This window comes from Entelurus aequoreus, linkage group LG24 (assembly GCF_033978785.1).
Source record: "Entelurus aequoreus isolate RoL-2023_Sb linkage group LG24, RoL_Eaeq_v1.1, whole genome shotgun sequence".
In the NCBI taxonomy this organism is placed as follows: Eukaryota; Metazoa; Chordata; class Actinopteri; order Syngnathiformes; family Syngnathidae; genus Entelurus; species Entelurus aequoreus.
This window is the reverse complement of record NC_084754.1, coordinates 20,965,462-20,980,336: the sequence shown is the minus strand read 5'-3', so window position 1 is coordinate 20,980,336 and position 14,875 is coordinate 20,965,462. Positions and strand designations below refer to the sequence as shown.

Genomic DNA, 14,875 nt, shown 5'->3' with positions numbered 1-14,875 from the left:
ATAAAGGGGTAAGCACGCAGTTTAGCATTTATATAAAATATTTTGTGAGAAAATGCTTTAACAAAAAGTGTTCAATAAAAAGAGGAATGTGATTACTTGTGCATTTATATACATTACACACACATATATATTATTCAGATACAGTAATTGTGATAAATACATTTGTTAGAAAATCAAAATGAGGCAGGTATAAAAGTTTTAAACGAAAAACATGGTTTCGTTTCCATATACAGTCGTCCCTCACCACATTGCGGTCTTTTTGTGAATTGCAGTTTTTTTAAGCATATTCTACACATTTTTTGGTCTGAATTAAGCATTTCCAAGCATAACAATGGCTAAGTGAACTAAAAATATCAAAATTATAATAGGAGATAAGACCAAACCAATCAGTATTGTGTCCACTGATTGGCTCAGTCTTAAGCAGTGTCACTACCGTATTTTTCAGACTATAAGTCGCAGTTTTTTTCATAGTTTGGCCGGGGGTGCGACTTATACTCAGGAGCGACTTGTGTGAAATTATTAAAACATTACCGTAAAATATAAAATACTATTATTTAGTTAATTCACGTGAGAGACTAGACGTATAAGATTTCATCGGATTTAGCGATTAGGAGTGACAGATTGTTTGGTAAACGTAGCATATTCTATATGTTATAGTTATTTGAATGACTCTTACCATAATATGTTACGTTAACATACCAGGCACATTCTCAGTTGGTTATTTATGCGTCATATAACATACACTTATTCAGCCTGTTGTTCACTATTCTTTATTTATTTTAAATTGCCTTTCAAATGTCTATTCTTGGTGTTGGGTTTTATCAAATAAATTTCCCCCCAAAAATGTGACTTATACTCCAGTGCGACTTATATGTTTTTTTCCTTCTTTATTATGCATTTTCGGCCGGTGCGACTTATACTCCGGAGCGATTTATACTCCAAAAAATACGGTATATTGGATTAAAAAAGTTTAAGTGTTATTTCATGTCTTGTAGGGCTCTCATAATGTTGAAAAACGATATTTGAGGTTTCAAACTACTATGAAAATATTAAGATTTACAATTAACGATTCTTAAGTGGAAATTTGCAGTCATGTTTGGAACTGTGGCCCAGCTCTATGCTCTCGGCAGGATGCTTGAAGGTGCACAGGAGTTTGCCCAAACAGTTTTGGAGAAGGCATTCGACCGTGTCCACTGGGAGGTCCTCTGGGGAGTGCTCAGAGAGTATGGGGTTTCGGACCGCCTGATTGTGGCGGTCCGCTCCATGTGTGATTGTTGTCAGAGCTTGGTCCGCATTGCTGGCAGTAAGTTGTGCCCTAAACCCTCTGACCAGTAGGAAGTCACAGAGAAGACCCAGAACATGTTGGGGGGGACTATGCCTCCCAGATGACCAGGGAACGCCTCAGAATCCCCCGGCACGAGCTGGACGAACTAAGTCTGGGCTTCTCTGCTTAGGCTGCCCCCACCCCCACCCCCGCCCCCGTGACTCGACCTTGGATAAGCTGAAGAAGATTGATCGATGTTCGGAACCAATTTGAAAGCGATTAACGAGGAACGACTGTAATCACTTTTTGCTAATTATCTAATTTCCGCCATTTTTGGATGTAATCCATAATTACATTTCAAGATGAAATTCAGAGTAAAAAAAAGTTGAAATGGTTTAAGTGTTCAGGTACACTGCAAATATATAAAAACATGTACACACCGTATGTGTTTCAAGATTTAACAATTTAAGTTCCCTCTGGCTATTCCTTCCCGACTCTGCTCATGATGATGCCGTACTCCATCGCTTTATCAAGGCAGCTTTGAGCTATCTTGGAGACCGGGTCTGGTGTGCCCTCTCCTCCTTTTGCCAAAACAGAAAGAATTTCCAGGACTTCACTCTCAATGAGCGTCTCTGTCAGAACCTTATCGGCCTGCATCACGTTATAGACGATGACCACTGCGCGATGTCGCAAGTCGGTTATTTCACTGAGCAGGAGTGCCTGCAGTATCTCCAGCCAATGGGTCGTCTGTGGAAAAGAAAGGAACTTTGTAGTGAGGTTGTGTGCAACATGATGGAAGGGTTGAGGGACGTGGCCATCACAGCTCACCATTTCTGGGATGCGAGAACAAACACTAGGCTGCTCAGCAGTCAGCATGGCCAGTGTTCCCGCAGCGGCTTTTCTCAGCCTTTCGTCTTCCTCGCCACAGTAAAGCACAAGCAGTTTGAGGCGATCATTGCCAGTGGCGAGGTACAGCTTCTGCACCTACCAGCAATTCAACTTTACAGCACAATCTGTGTCACAGAATTACTGCTATTGAACATCTAACCTCTGTGCTCAGTATGAGGTTGCACATGCACTCCGTGGCAGATGCTCGGACCAGGTCGTGCTCCTCAAACATGTAGCCTTCAATTTTTGGAACAGCCTTTTCTTTTATGATTTTTTGTCTGTCAAAGCAAACCATAAATAAACATAAACATAAACTCTTAAATCCTTAACTAATAAGTAAAGATGTCCCAATCAACATTTTTTCCCTAGGATACCATTCCGATTTTTTGGCCTCAGACCTGATCTGATTTCAAGTCTTGGAAAAATATATCACTCTTGAATCAACACAGTAGTTAATACTATGATCAATGTTAATTAAAAACTAAATGTGGGATATAAATATAATGGAAGTATAATTGTTTGTATATAGTATATAATTGGTGCAAAGGTTTAACATGTGTACAAGGATATTTCACATGCCTTTACTGTGTATATAATTGAACAGTATTTATGTTGTGTATAATGTGTATTTATAATATGTTGTGAAAAGGAAATTTCATATTTTTTTTGGAAGCTCATCTCGTACTTGACATTGTTTTTAGGGTTAGGCGCAATAAGTGTTCAACTTCAGCCTAAACCCTTTCGGTCTGTAACATTTTTTTTTTTTAATTTATGAATGTACAACTGTTTGTTTATGAATGTACATCTGTTTGTTTATGTAAAACTGTTTGTGTATTTTGTTGACCATTGACCGAAGAAATAATAAACTAAACTAAGTCCCAATCCGAGGCTTTGACGATAGATTGTAAAACTGAAAATGTCTTATAGTAAGCAACCAAAGTAATGACAATAAACATTTTTATGAAGCGTATCTTATTAAATTAAAACATTTGCTAGTATTGTTGTATACCAGATGATGTATTAAATGTGTGCTATTGAATGTGTCAGACAATGTTTAAACAAAATAAAACGGCTAGTACACAATAACTAAACAAAATCAAAAACTTCTATTGACTGCCATTTAAACATTTTGGGTTTTGCCTTCAAGTCTTCCTGTACTCTGAGAATTACTCCCTGACTTTGTAAACAATAAAAAACGTTAAAAAAAAAAAGTGTAATATTAAGAACAACAAAAATAAAAATATCAATCTAATCACTTTAGAATCGTTTATATAATGATACAATACTAAGTATCAATAGTATTGACTTCTGAGTCGGCCACCAGTTAGCGGTTAACCTATTGTGTCGTGTGTGTAGCATGCTTAGTCATTTTGTTTCCTGTAGTCCTCCAGTGATAATGCTACTTGGAAGAAACATAGGTATCTTAGAAGCAACTTTGCACTGTGGATAGATGACGTGTTCATTATGGCTTGTGCTCAAATTGGAGCCAGCGTTTAGCAAGACATCTTGAAATTCATGCAACTCCTGCATGTGTTTATCAAGGAATCTGAAAATTTAACTGTCTCCCTGAGCGTGCATCCTTTTTGAAGGAATCTTTCACGTGAGTACAATCTTTAGCCAAGTAAACACAGACACAGCTGCGGTAAAGATCAGTATAAAAAAAGCAAATATTGGCCACGATCTGATCCCATAACCGAGATCGGGGACATCTCTACTAAAAAGTGTTGGCGTGATGTACACTATTCTTACAGAAAAAAGTCAATTATATTTAAATCATTAGAAGAAGACAAGTCTAAAATAGTAAATTACTTTAAAGAAGGCTTCCAAATACTAACAATCCCAGAGCTTCTTTTACAAAATGAAAGCAGCGAAGAGGTGTGAATGTAAGCATGAATGGTTGGTTGTTTATATGTGCCCTGTAATTGATTGGTGAGAAGTCCAGAGTGTAGTCTTCCTTCGCTACATGGCGCTTCAAATGTCGGTATTCACCACAATGTACATATTTTACAAATGTTTTTACCTAAACTAAGCATTTTCAAGCATAGAAGTGGCTAAATGAACTAAAACTATCACTATATAGTCGTATCGGCTACTAAAAGAGACTAAACATATCCGAGCGTGCTGTTTAGTATTGTGGACTCTAATTGGCTCAGTTTCAGGCAGCATCACTACATTGGATTAAAAAAGTGTAAGTGATTAAAATGTGTTTTTTTCAATGTCCATGGGGCGCTCTAATGTTGAAAAACGTATTTCAAAGGTTGTTTCGTTGTTTTTTATGCTCTGATTATGAAACCAATTAATAATTGTACATCCTTAATTTATCGCGGTTTACCTGCCTTTTGTCAACTGGGACAAACAAAAATATGAATTGGCCCTTTTTAGTGAGCTACTCAAAGTCAGTAACTGGCAAGATACCATTTGAGGCCATTTATTGGGAGACACCGCCCCCTAGTGGCTAACCTGAGTCTTTCACTGATTCCAGCCAGGTTGGTCAAAGCCATGAGTGCCTCAAAGTTCTGCAGCTGCGTGCAATAAAGACTTAAAAGACTGAGAAGGGGGCGCACCACCTCATAAATCTGTAATAAAAACACACAATGAGGTTAACCCAGGAAATATATTGTAACTTAAGTGGCGCATAGACATTGTTTCCTAACCCTTTCTCCTGGGAAGGCAAAACCTGGATTGGATGTGATCGTAATTTTGGCCAGTGCTTGTGCCGCTTTCACTTTTCCAACGTCAGTATTATCAGATGCCAGTGGGATAAGAGCCTATGAAGGAAAACAAACAATACAGGCTCAAATATTAAAGTGTGCGTCCCCAAATCAGTGATGAATGGCCTACCTTTCCTCCACCCTGTGCCACTACTGTTCCTCTGTCTTCCTGTCGCTCCACTAAAGCCAAGAACACCCTACAAAAAAAGATTAGAATGGACGGATTGGATTGTAAAATAGGTTGGGAAAAAAAACTTCTTAGCTGCTTCCTACCTGGCAATACACTCTCTACAAGCCTCTGTGAGAGCAGGACTCTCATGTTTTACCATACACACTAATGCAGAAACCACTCCAGCCTCCAGCAGCTTCATCAGCCTCTTCTCCACATAGGAAGGGGCATCCTGATACATGAAAAAAAAACATAAGCTTCGTTTTACACAAAAAACTAAACATTATACACTTTGAAACAGAATTATAGTTCCCCTGTGAGGTGTGTGAGGTATAATGTCATTGGGAGTGTTACCTTGGGGTGCACCTCTGGAACGTGCTGCTTTGCATACTTGGCCAGCTCCATCATCTGAGGGTCAGGCTTCTCCACCTCATAGCTGTTGGTGCAGTTCACCAGGGTGGAACCAACAGCAAAAAGTACGGTTTTGTCCTCAGACTACAACAAAAAAACGGCAACAATATGCACGTGTGACTACTAGTGGAGAAAAATAAAATGTACTTGCGTCATGCAATAAAAAAAATCCCACCTTTGCTAGTTCAAACATAGCCTGGAGAGCTTTCTTATCTTCTACTAAGTCCTCTTTCACATCCGCGTCAAAAGTGAGGTAAGCGAGACCTTCCACAGACCACCGACGGGATTTGGGGGGCAAAGACTCATTACAAAGCCACCTACAGTAAAAGGCAAGATTCCAAGGCACCACCAGTTTAGCTGTTTTCCTGTACTATTCTCCTAAACTATATAAAATGTTTGAAAAAATCAGTCACACACACTTCCTGCATTGTTTGGACAGCTTTAGAGTCGATCCCTCGGCAAACTGCTTCATGCTGAAATCTGTCCCTCCTGCTGATCCAAGCTTGCACAAACCCTGCCAGAGACCATTGTTAGTTTTGTCTATATTTAGACATGTTCACATCTCCAACTGTTTGCTTTGGAACTTGATTTACCACCAGAGCTCTCACACGTATCCTGTCATTCTCACTCTTCTTGTAGAGGTCCTTTAGAAGTGCCACGCCGTTGGCTGTGATGAATGAGGCTCTCTTAGCTTTGCCTGCCGCATGAACAAGAGCCTCCACTGCTACTTGCTGGTGAGTTACATCGTCAGAGGCGCACAGGGATATCACTGCGTCCATCATTCCTGACATCTCCAAGGTGCGATTGCCAACATCACTTGGCCCTTGGAGGAGCACAGAAACAGTGTGGATGGCTCGCAGCTTGGAATTGATGCCTGATTGCCTAAAGTTTTGCCTGCAGCGGATATAAATAGCAGACCATTTGTAGGCAGGTTATATTATACATTTAGGGAAAATAACAAATATATACACATACAGTGGTACCTCAACTTAAGAATGTTTTGACATAAGAGCTGTCTCTCGGCTAATTGTTATGCTTTAATTTACAAGCAGGAATTCGAATTACAAGCATCGCCACCATTAGTTGGCGTAGCAAAGGTCATAGTGAACCCCATGAAATCCAAACAAAACATCTGGTCTTACTATCATTAGCTTACAGCTATAGCTCAACATAACTTGGTTTTCTAACCATGGGAACGATGAAAGTGGGTGTTAAGGAGAGTACTAGTAAGAAGCGGCTAATATTAATTGAACGAAAAAAAAAAATCAAAAAGAGGATGTTGATGAAGCAATTGGAGCGTATCATTGCTAGTCTGCACCATACTAAAGTAAAATGAGTCTAACGCCAGCCAAAGATGTCAAAATAAAATGTAATCGGCTTACATTTTTCTATGAAATATATGGAAAAGCTGCAGATGTGTTTGACGGAAAAGCCGCTGAAGGAAATGCCATAGAAATCCACTTTCCAAGTAAATGCTGTACATTATTATTACAATACTTCATAAAACTACTGTAGTTGTTAGTAGTACATTCTATTTTATTGTTTTTATACAACATTTATTTTCTCAGTTAGTTTTTCTTTTTAAATGTCATGTTACATGTTAAAATGGAGCTGTTTTAGGGTAGCAACTAGCAAGCACCGATTAAAATTATTTCTATTAATTTCAATGGGAGACGATGATTGCAGATAAAAGTGCTTTAAGGTAAGAGCTCCGTCAAAGTTTATAAGTTAAGGTACTACGGTAATAATATTTGGAGAAACCTGGATGACCAACTCACTGAACATAGTCTTCACACAGCTTGTTGAAGTTCTCCCGCTCTTTGTCACTATTCAGATCATCATAGAGCTTGTTTAGCAAGACAGAGCAGCTCATGTGGGAATTATCTGTAAGTGGTGGCCCATTTGAGAGCTCGGGCAGTGTTGCAGCCACCTCCAAGATCTTCTTCAGCCCTGCAGAATGATTTCCATTGAGCTGTAAAAATATGTACTACAAAAAGGTAAACACTCTCAACAGACTCAAAAACTGCTGAGCAGAACCCCATGCCTCTTTATCTCTTGCTAAAGTTAACTCATAAAAGAAAAATGGTATAGAGAAGCAAATGTGTGTGTTTAGTAGTGACATACCCTGGTCTATCACCCACAATGTGAGAGAGTTGTCTGGGTTCTTTAAGGATTTGCGGGGTACTTGTTTGACCAGAAGGTTGATGGCGTTGTCTCTGCCAACTCCTGACACATTTGATGCAGGCATCATCTCTAGGAGGTGACGCAACATCGAGCGAAGCTCCTTGGATGGTTCTGTGTTAAATGTATACAATAAGCCAACACTGACAGCACAAGACAAAGTTTACATCAATTACAATAAACCCTCAGACAATCTATTTACGGAGACGATGGAAATTGAACGTCTGCCATCCTAAAACATTTAAATACTGGTACTGTTTGTTAGCTAGATTCTTGGCTGACTTTAAACTTCCCTAAAACGTTTTCGTCTAATTTGGAGATTGATGCCATGTTCTCCAAGAACTACAAGAGTTCTCCAAGCCTGACTTTCCAAACTCACCAGGAAGTATGGCTTCTTCCTTTCCCCTGATCTCCCTCTTCATGCCATCTGTGAGAGCCTCAAACATCACCTGCAGCACGTGGCATGTGGCCAGAGAAACTGATGAGACTCCGGATCCCATTACTGCACACAGTTGCTCCATCCCCAGCTCATTCACTATAGCCATAGTCTAGGATTAGAAACAAAAATGACAGCATTAAGAATGTAAGAACAAGGTGGATACTGCTTCTGAATAGAGGTCCATCCTTTCATTAAACTCAAATTAGAAATGCATCCATACACAAACAAAACGTGCCTTGCTGCAGAATTTTTGGATTTCCTCATGTTTTGAATACCTAAATTCAAATTACAGTGCTGTTGCTCTATCTAGTGGGGATGTTGGTAAATTGCTGTTTCTCAAAATCTGTCCTAGATGATGTACTAACCTAATTATATCAAAATTGAGAAAAAAGACAGCATAATAAATATAATAAATACAGACAAAATGAGTAAACAACTATTGCAATAAATAAGAACAAATATCAGGGAATTACTCTAGACTGATGCTCTGTACACAAGCCAACCAGAGTCCTCAGAGCAGAAAGGACAACATCCTCTTGCTTGGACTGAAGAAGTTTGTGAATTAGCTTCACGCCATCGTTACGGAAGATCTGCTCAGCTCCTGCATCTTCCCGGGATAAGACCACTAGATTCTGGGCTGCCTGAAATCAGTCAATGATTACATTATTTGTGCAGAACTATACAATGCTAGAAGAAATACAACTGTGTTAGTTTTATGTTATTTCCAGGGAAGAAACCTTACCTTTTGTCGGTCAGAATCTTTTACAGACGTATCTACGAGGAGCGAGAACATCTGTTTCACACGGGCATCTGTGGAGTTCTGCTCTACTGACTACATGCATTAAGTGGGAAAAAAAGCAGAACTATATAGGTGTGTTTTTTTTCAAGTCATAAAATATTCACACAGGTTTCACGTCACCTTCTGCTGGATTTGTGTCCCCAGCTGTCTGAGCAGATCCTGGAATGCTTTGTTTTTAGGCTCAAGCTGGGCACACCTCTGAGCATCGAGAACAGCTTGGTCAAGGCGTCCAAGTTTCTGAAAAGCCTGGGCCCTCCTAAATCTGGCCTTCACATCACTTGGGTCAGTATCGAGAGCTGGGGGGGAACAATCACCGTTATCATGCACACTACTCACTGTGGACAGAACATTTGGTTCACCTGCAAAATCTAATAACATTTAATGAAAAAAAAAATCTGTCTTTACACAGATAATGGTCAGTTTTCCGTGTCAGAGATGTATAGTGCTAAACACAACTACAACACAAACATATACAGTACATTGTTTATTTATTCATTTTCACTTGGCTATCTAATTTTAGAGTCACATGTGAGCCAGACACACCTGACTTAAGGCGATAGAGAAAACCTTTCAACTCACATCTACGCAATAGTTTCAAATGAACCTAATGTGTATGTTTTTTGATTGTGGGATGAAACTGGAATAGCTGGAGAAAATTCTCGCCAGCATGAGAACATGCAAACTCCACCCAGGTCAGGAACCCAGAACCTGCAATTGTTGAGCTGCATTGAGTTGAGTTGAGTATGTGTTTTTTTCGAACATGCATGCATATAACATGATACGTCACAATTTCCAGGTTCTGTATTCAACATGTGGCGACTTGTCCAGGGTGTACCCCGCCTTCCGCCCGATTGTAGCTGAGATAGGCTCCAGCGCCACTCGCAACCCCGAAGGGAATAAGCGGTAGAAAATGGATGGATAGATGTATTCAACATGTTCGAAAAGGAGTAGGAAGAAGTAGAGGTTATTTAATCCTACCCCTTTTCCTTTACATAGCAGTTGCTAAAACTTTTGTTCACTTCCTGTTCTCAATTTATTCACAATATACTCCATAAGTAATAACAATAAAAATAAATAAATAATATTGAGTGAAGTAAGTTATATTTTTTATTTGGTGAGATAAGTAAGATTATCTAGAAAATGAATGGATGGATTAAATAAATTCAGAATGTTTATCATGGTTCTTCTTTGTACTTTGTAAACACTTTGAGTTTGAAGAGTTTCTTGAAGTGGATCATATTAGTACATAGTTTGATTTCTTTGCTTAATTCATTCCATTATTCAATTCCACATACTGATATACTGAAGGTCTTAAAGGCCTACCTACTGAAACCCACTACTACCGACCACGCAGTCTGATAGTTTATATATCAATGATGAAATCTTAACATTGCAACACATGCCAATACAGCCGGGTTAACTTATAAAGTGCAATTTTAAATTTCCCGCTAAACTTCCGGTTGAAAACGTCTATGTATGATGACGTATGCGCGTGACGTCAGTAGTTAAACGGAAGTATTCGGACACCTTTGAATCCAATACAAAAAAGCTCTGTTTTCATCTCAAAATTCCACAGTATTCTGGACATCTGTGTTGGTGAATCTTTAGCAATTTGTTTAATGAACAATGAAGACTGCAAAGAAGAAAGTTGTAGGTGGGATCTGTGTATTAGCGGCTGGCTGCAGCAACACAACCAGGAGGACTTTGACTTGGATAGCAGACGCGCTATCCGACGCTAGCCGCCGACCGCACGGATGATCGGGTGAAGTCCTTCGTCCTTCCGTTGATCGCTGGAACGCAGGTGAGCACGGGTGTTGATGAGCAGATGAGGGCTGGCTGGCGTAGGTGGAGCGCTAATGTTTTTATCATAGCTCTGTGAGGTCCCGTTGCTAAGTTAGCTTTAATGGCGTCGTTAGCAACAGCATTGTTAAGCTTCGCCAAGCTGGAAAGCATTAACCGCGTATTTACATGTCCATGGTTTAATAGTATTGTTGATTTTCTGTCTATCCTTCCAGTCAGGGGTTTATTTCTTTTGTTTCTATCGGCATTCAAGCACGATGCTATCACGTTAGCTCCGTAGCTAAAGAGCTTCGCCGATGTATTGTCGTGGAGATAAAAGTCACTGTGAATGTCCATTTCGCGTTCTCGACTCTCACTTTCAAGAGGATATATTATACGAGGTGGTTTAAAATACAAATCCGTGATCCACAATAGAAAAAGGAGAAAGTGTGGAATCCAGTGAACCCTTGTACCTAAGTTACGGTCAGAGCGAAAAAAGATATGTCCTGCACTGCACTCTAGTCCTTCACTCTCACGTTCCTCATCCACAAATCTTTCATCCTCGCTCAAATTAATGGGGTAATCGTCGCTTTCTCGGTCCGAGTCGCTCTCGCTGCATTGTAAACAATGGGGAAATGTGAGGAGCCCTTCAGCCTGTGACGTCACGCTACTTCCGGTACAGGCAAGGCTTTTTTTTATCAGTGATCAAAAGTTGCGAACTTTATCGTCAATGTTCTCTACTAAATCCTTTCAGCAAAAATATGGCAATATCGCGAAATGATCAAGTATGACACATAGAATGGATCTGCTATCCCCGTTTAAATAAAAAAAAATTCATTTCAGTAGGCCTTTAAGTGTTGTACGCGAGTACAAATGTTTTAAATTAAATTTTTCTCTAAGACTATATTCATCCTCTTTTGTTGAGAAGAATTGTTGTATATTATTGGGTAGCTGTTTGCAGTGTGCTTTGTGTAGAATTTTAGCTGTTGTAAGGCAGACCCAGTTACCACATGTACTACAGTGCTGCCTTGTTTAATAACTTTGATTTATCTTGTAGGGTGTGGAGATTGGGTGGTTAGAGTGTCCGCCCTGAGATTGGTAGGTTGTGAGTTCAAAACCTGGGCCGAGTCATACCAAAGACTATAAAAATAGGACCCATTACCTCATACTTGCCAACCCTCCCGGTTTTACCGGGAGACTCCCGGTATTCAGCGCCTCTCCCGATAATCTCCTAGCAGAAATGTTCTCCCGACAAACTCCCGGTATTCAGCCGGAGCTGGAGGCCACGCCCCCTCCAGCTCAATGCGGACCTGAGTGGGGACAGCCTGTTCTCACGTCCGCTTTCCCACAATATAAACAGCTTGCCTGCCCAATGACGTCATAACATCTACGGCTTTTAGAGAGTAGAGTGCACAACTGCGCACACAACAAGGAGACGAAGCAGAAGAACGAGGAAGTTACAGACATGGCGACGCCGTCGACGAGCAAGATGAAGAAATACGCTTGCAAGTTCCAAAACTAATGGAAACAAGAATTTCAGTTCATCCAGCAGCACCGTTCTATGGGCCACCTCGCAAAATGTATTATATATATAATAAAATAAATGTATATATATATATATATATAGCTAGAATTCACAGAAAGTCAAGTATTTTATACATTATATATATATATATATATATATATAAATGAAATACTTGAGTTGGTGAATTCTAGCTGTAAATATACTCCCCTCTTAACCACGCCCCCCCCCCCCCCCCCCACACACACACACACCTCCGGGTATCGGAGGTCTCAAGGTTGGCAAGTATGCTTTACCTTCCCGGGCACGGCCGCCGCTTCTGCTCACTGCTCCCCTCACCTCCCAGGGGGTGAGGGTGATGGGTCAAATGCAGAAGATAATCTCACCACACCTTGAGTGTGTGTGTGACAATCATTGGTGCTTTAACTTTATTATGCTTATTGCATCACACGTACTGTAGTACTGAAAGAGTGGCTTGGTCTACCATGTGTGCAATAAATGTGTTTGTAATATTTTCCACCCATGTGTTAGTATGTTAACACATATTTTTTAACTTAGCATCTGCATTTACATAAAACTAATATTGGTAGCTCATTAAGGGAAGGTTGTTTCCCTGTATATTTGTCATATAGTATTTGTCTATCATTTGCAATACATAAAAATGCAGAATTATTACATTTGGAAGCGTCAGCCTCTGCTTTGCTGTAGTCCTCCAGTTTCAAGTAGCATGCAGAGCGGTTGCGATAAAGAACCGCATTCTCTTGTCGGTCGTCACTTAGCTTCAGTGCTTTGGTGTAACAACACACAGCACCCTGTGGATCCCCGGCCTTGAAGAGGATGTTCCCCTCTTCCCTCAAGGCTGCAGCGTCCTGGGAAGAAGGGACGGTCAAAAGAATTTAAACGCGAGCTCACTGTCACGAATGTGATGCGAACCACATTTTTACCTTCTCTTTTGTCTCACTCATCTTCGCGTTGTTCCACAGTTCGGTGTTATATTATTATTTTTTTGTATCCTATGGTATTCACAAAAACTACTTAATTACGCCGAAAACTTACACTAAACATTTTCTAGTAAAGACACTTCCGTGTGTGCGGCGCACAATGATGACGTAGCCAGTGACAACCACGGCACCGGCCACGCTACACTACCATATAAGGAATGCCGGAGAACACAGCGCGCTCTTAACCTCAAATTTTCACCGGAGCCCCCCAAAGCTCACATTTGAAGTCTTCACATTTGTTTAAAACCTCTCAAACGTGCATTGTGGATTACATGTGTAAATCAAAGCCATAACCAGTTAGAAAACCAAACGTGTAATAAAGACATGTTAAAAATGAACATTACCTGGTTAGTGTGAATGTTGTCTGTCTATCTGTGTTGGCCCTGCGATGAGGTGGCGACTTGTCCAGGGTATACCCCGCCTTCCGCCCAATTGTAGCTGAGATAGGCTCCAGCGCCCCCCGCGACGCCGAAGGGAATAAGCGGTAGAAAATGGATGGATGGTTACATGTGGGATGTAATCTCATAAGGTACATAATAATTTCATTTGTTGTGATTTTTAACCTTTTACTCTCCATCCATTTCCTTTTGAAAATCCTAATCAGGGTCATGGGGAAGTGCTGCAGACCATCCCTGCTGACTTAAAAGTTAAAGTTAAAGTACCACTGATTGTGACTCACATACTAGGTGTGGTGAGATTATCCTCTGCATTTGACCCATCACCCTCAGGCCTCACCCCCTGGGAGGTGAGGAGAGCAGTGAGCAGCAGCGGTGGCCGTGCCCGGGAATAATTTTGTTGTGATTTAACCCCCAATTCCAACCCTTGATGCTGAGTGCCAAGCAGGGAGGTAATGCGTCCCATTTTATAGTCTTTGGTATGGTTTGAACACACAACCACGGTTAGAATGGTTAGAGTGTCTGTCCTGAGATCGGTAGGTCTTGAGTTTAAACCCCCGCCGAGTCATAGCAAAGACTATACAAATGGGACCCATTACCTCCCTGCTTGACACTCAGCATCAAGGGTTGGAATTGGGGGTTAAATCCCCACAATGATTCCCGGGCGCTGCCACCGTGGCTGCTCACTGCTCCCTTCACCTCCCAGGGGGTGATCAAGGGTGATGGGTCAAATGCAGAGGATAATTTCACCACACCTCGTGTGTGTGTGAGACAATCATTGGTACTTTAACTTTAACTTGTGTGTATAGTGACACGCTGGACTTTCCTTTAAAGGGGAACTGAACAATCATTATGAGAGACATGATGATGGATGTTATTTTTTCTAATGCATTCTAAATAATAAATAAATGCGATCAAAAGTCCACCCACAATGGAGTCTATGGGAGCCATTCAATTCCGCCAATGGTTCAAAACCATCCAAACACCTCCATTAAGGATTTATATACATGATGTAAGTATGTATGTAATGTTGTAATAGGCTCATTAATAATAGTATTGAATATTTACGTATTTTGATCATTTTATAATTTTATTTTATTTTTTATTTTTTTGTCCTGTCCAGCAACTCAGGCAAATCATATTGTTGATGTAGATACCCATATTGGCTGTACTAATTTACTTTACAAAAGAGAAGTGTGGGATACTTCTCCTGTTGCCTTATTTGTATTTGACTTTATAAAATGGATTTATACTGTTATTTGGAGCAGCCGGGCTGCAGCAGGAGGGGATAGAAAAAGTAAAAAAGGATGACAGAG

General features: G+C 40.4%; 1 protein-coding gene across 1 annotated transcript; it reads right to left on the bottom strand.

Annotated features, from left to right (window-relative positions):
• Position 1: 1 nt before the first annotated feature.
• unc45a (unc-45 myosin chaperone A) lies at positions 2-13,285 on the bottom strand. The gene is made up of 19 exons (XM_062035662.1): positions 13,108-13,285; positions 12,840-13,032; positions 8,983-9,158; positions 8,806-8,895; positions 8,537-8,704; positions 8,004-8,172; positions 7,568-7,738; positions 7,222-7,393; positions 6,037-6,337; positions 5,863-5,957; positions 5,619-5,760; positions 5,387-5,527; positions 5,137-5,264; positions 4,994-5,060; positions 4,807-4,920; positions 4,613-4,728; positions 2,313-2,430; positions 2,093-2,248; positions 2-2,011 (listed from the first exon to the last, which is right to left on the bottom strand). The coding sequence occupies exons 1-19, from the start codon at positions 13,126-13,128 to the stop codon at positions 1,745-1,747; spliced, it is 2,805 nt and encodes a 934-aa protein (XP_061891646.1). The 5' UTR covers positions 13,129-13,285; the 3' UTR covers positions 2-1,744.
• Between the last annotated feature and the right edge of the window lie 1,590 nt (positions 13,286-14,875).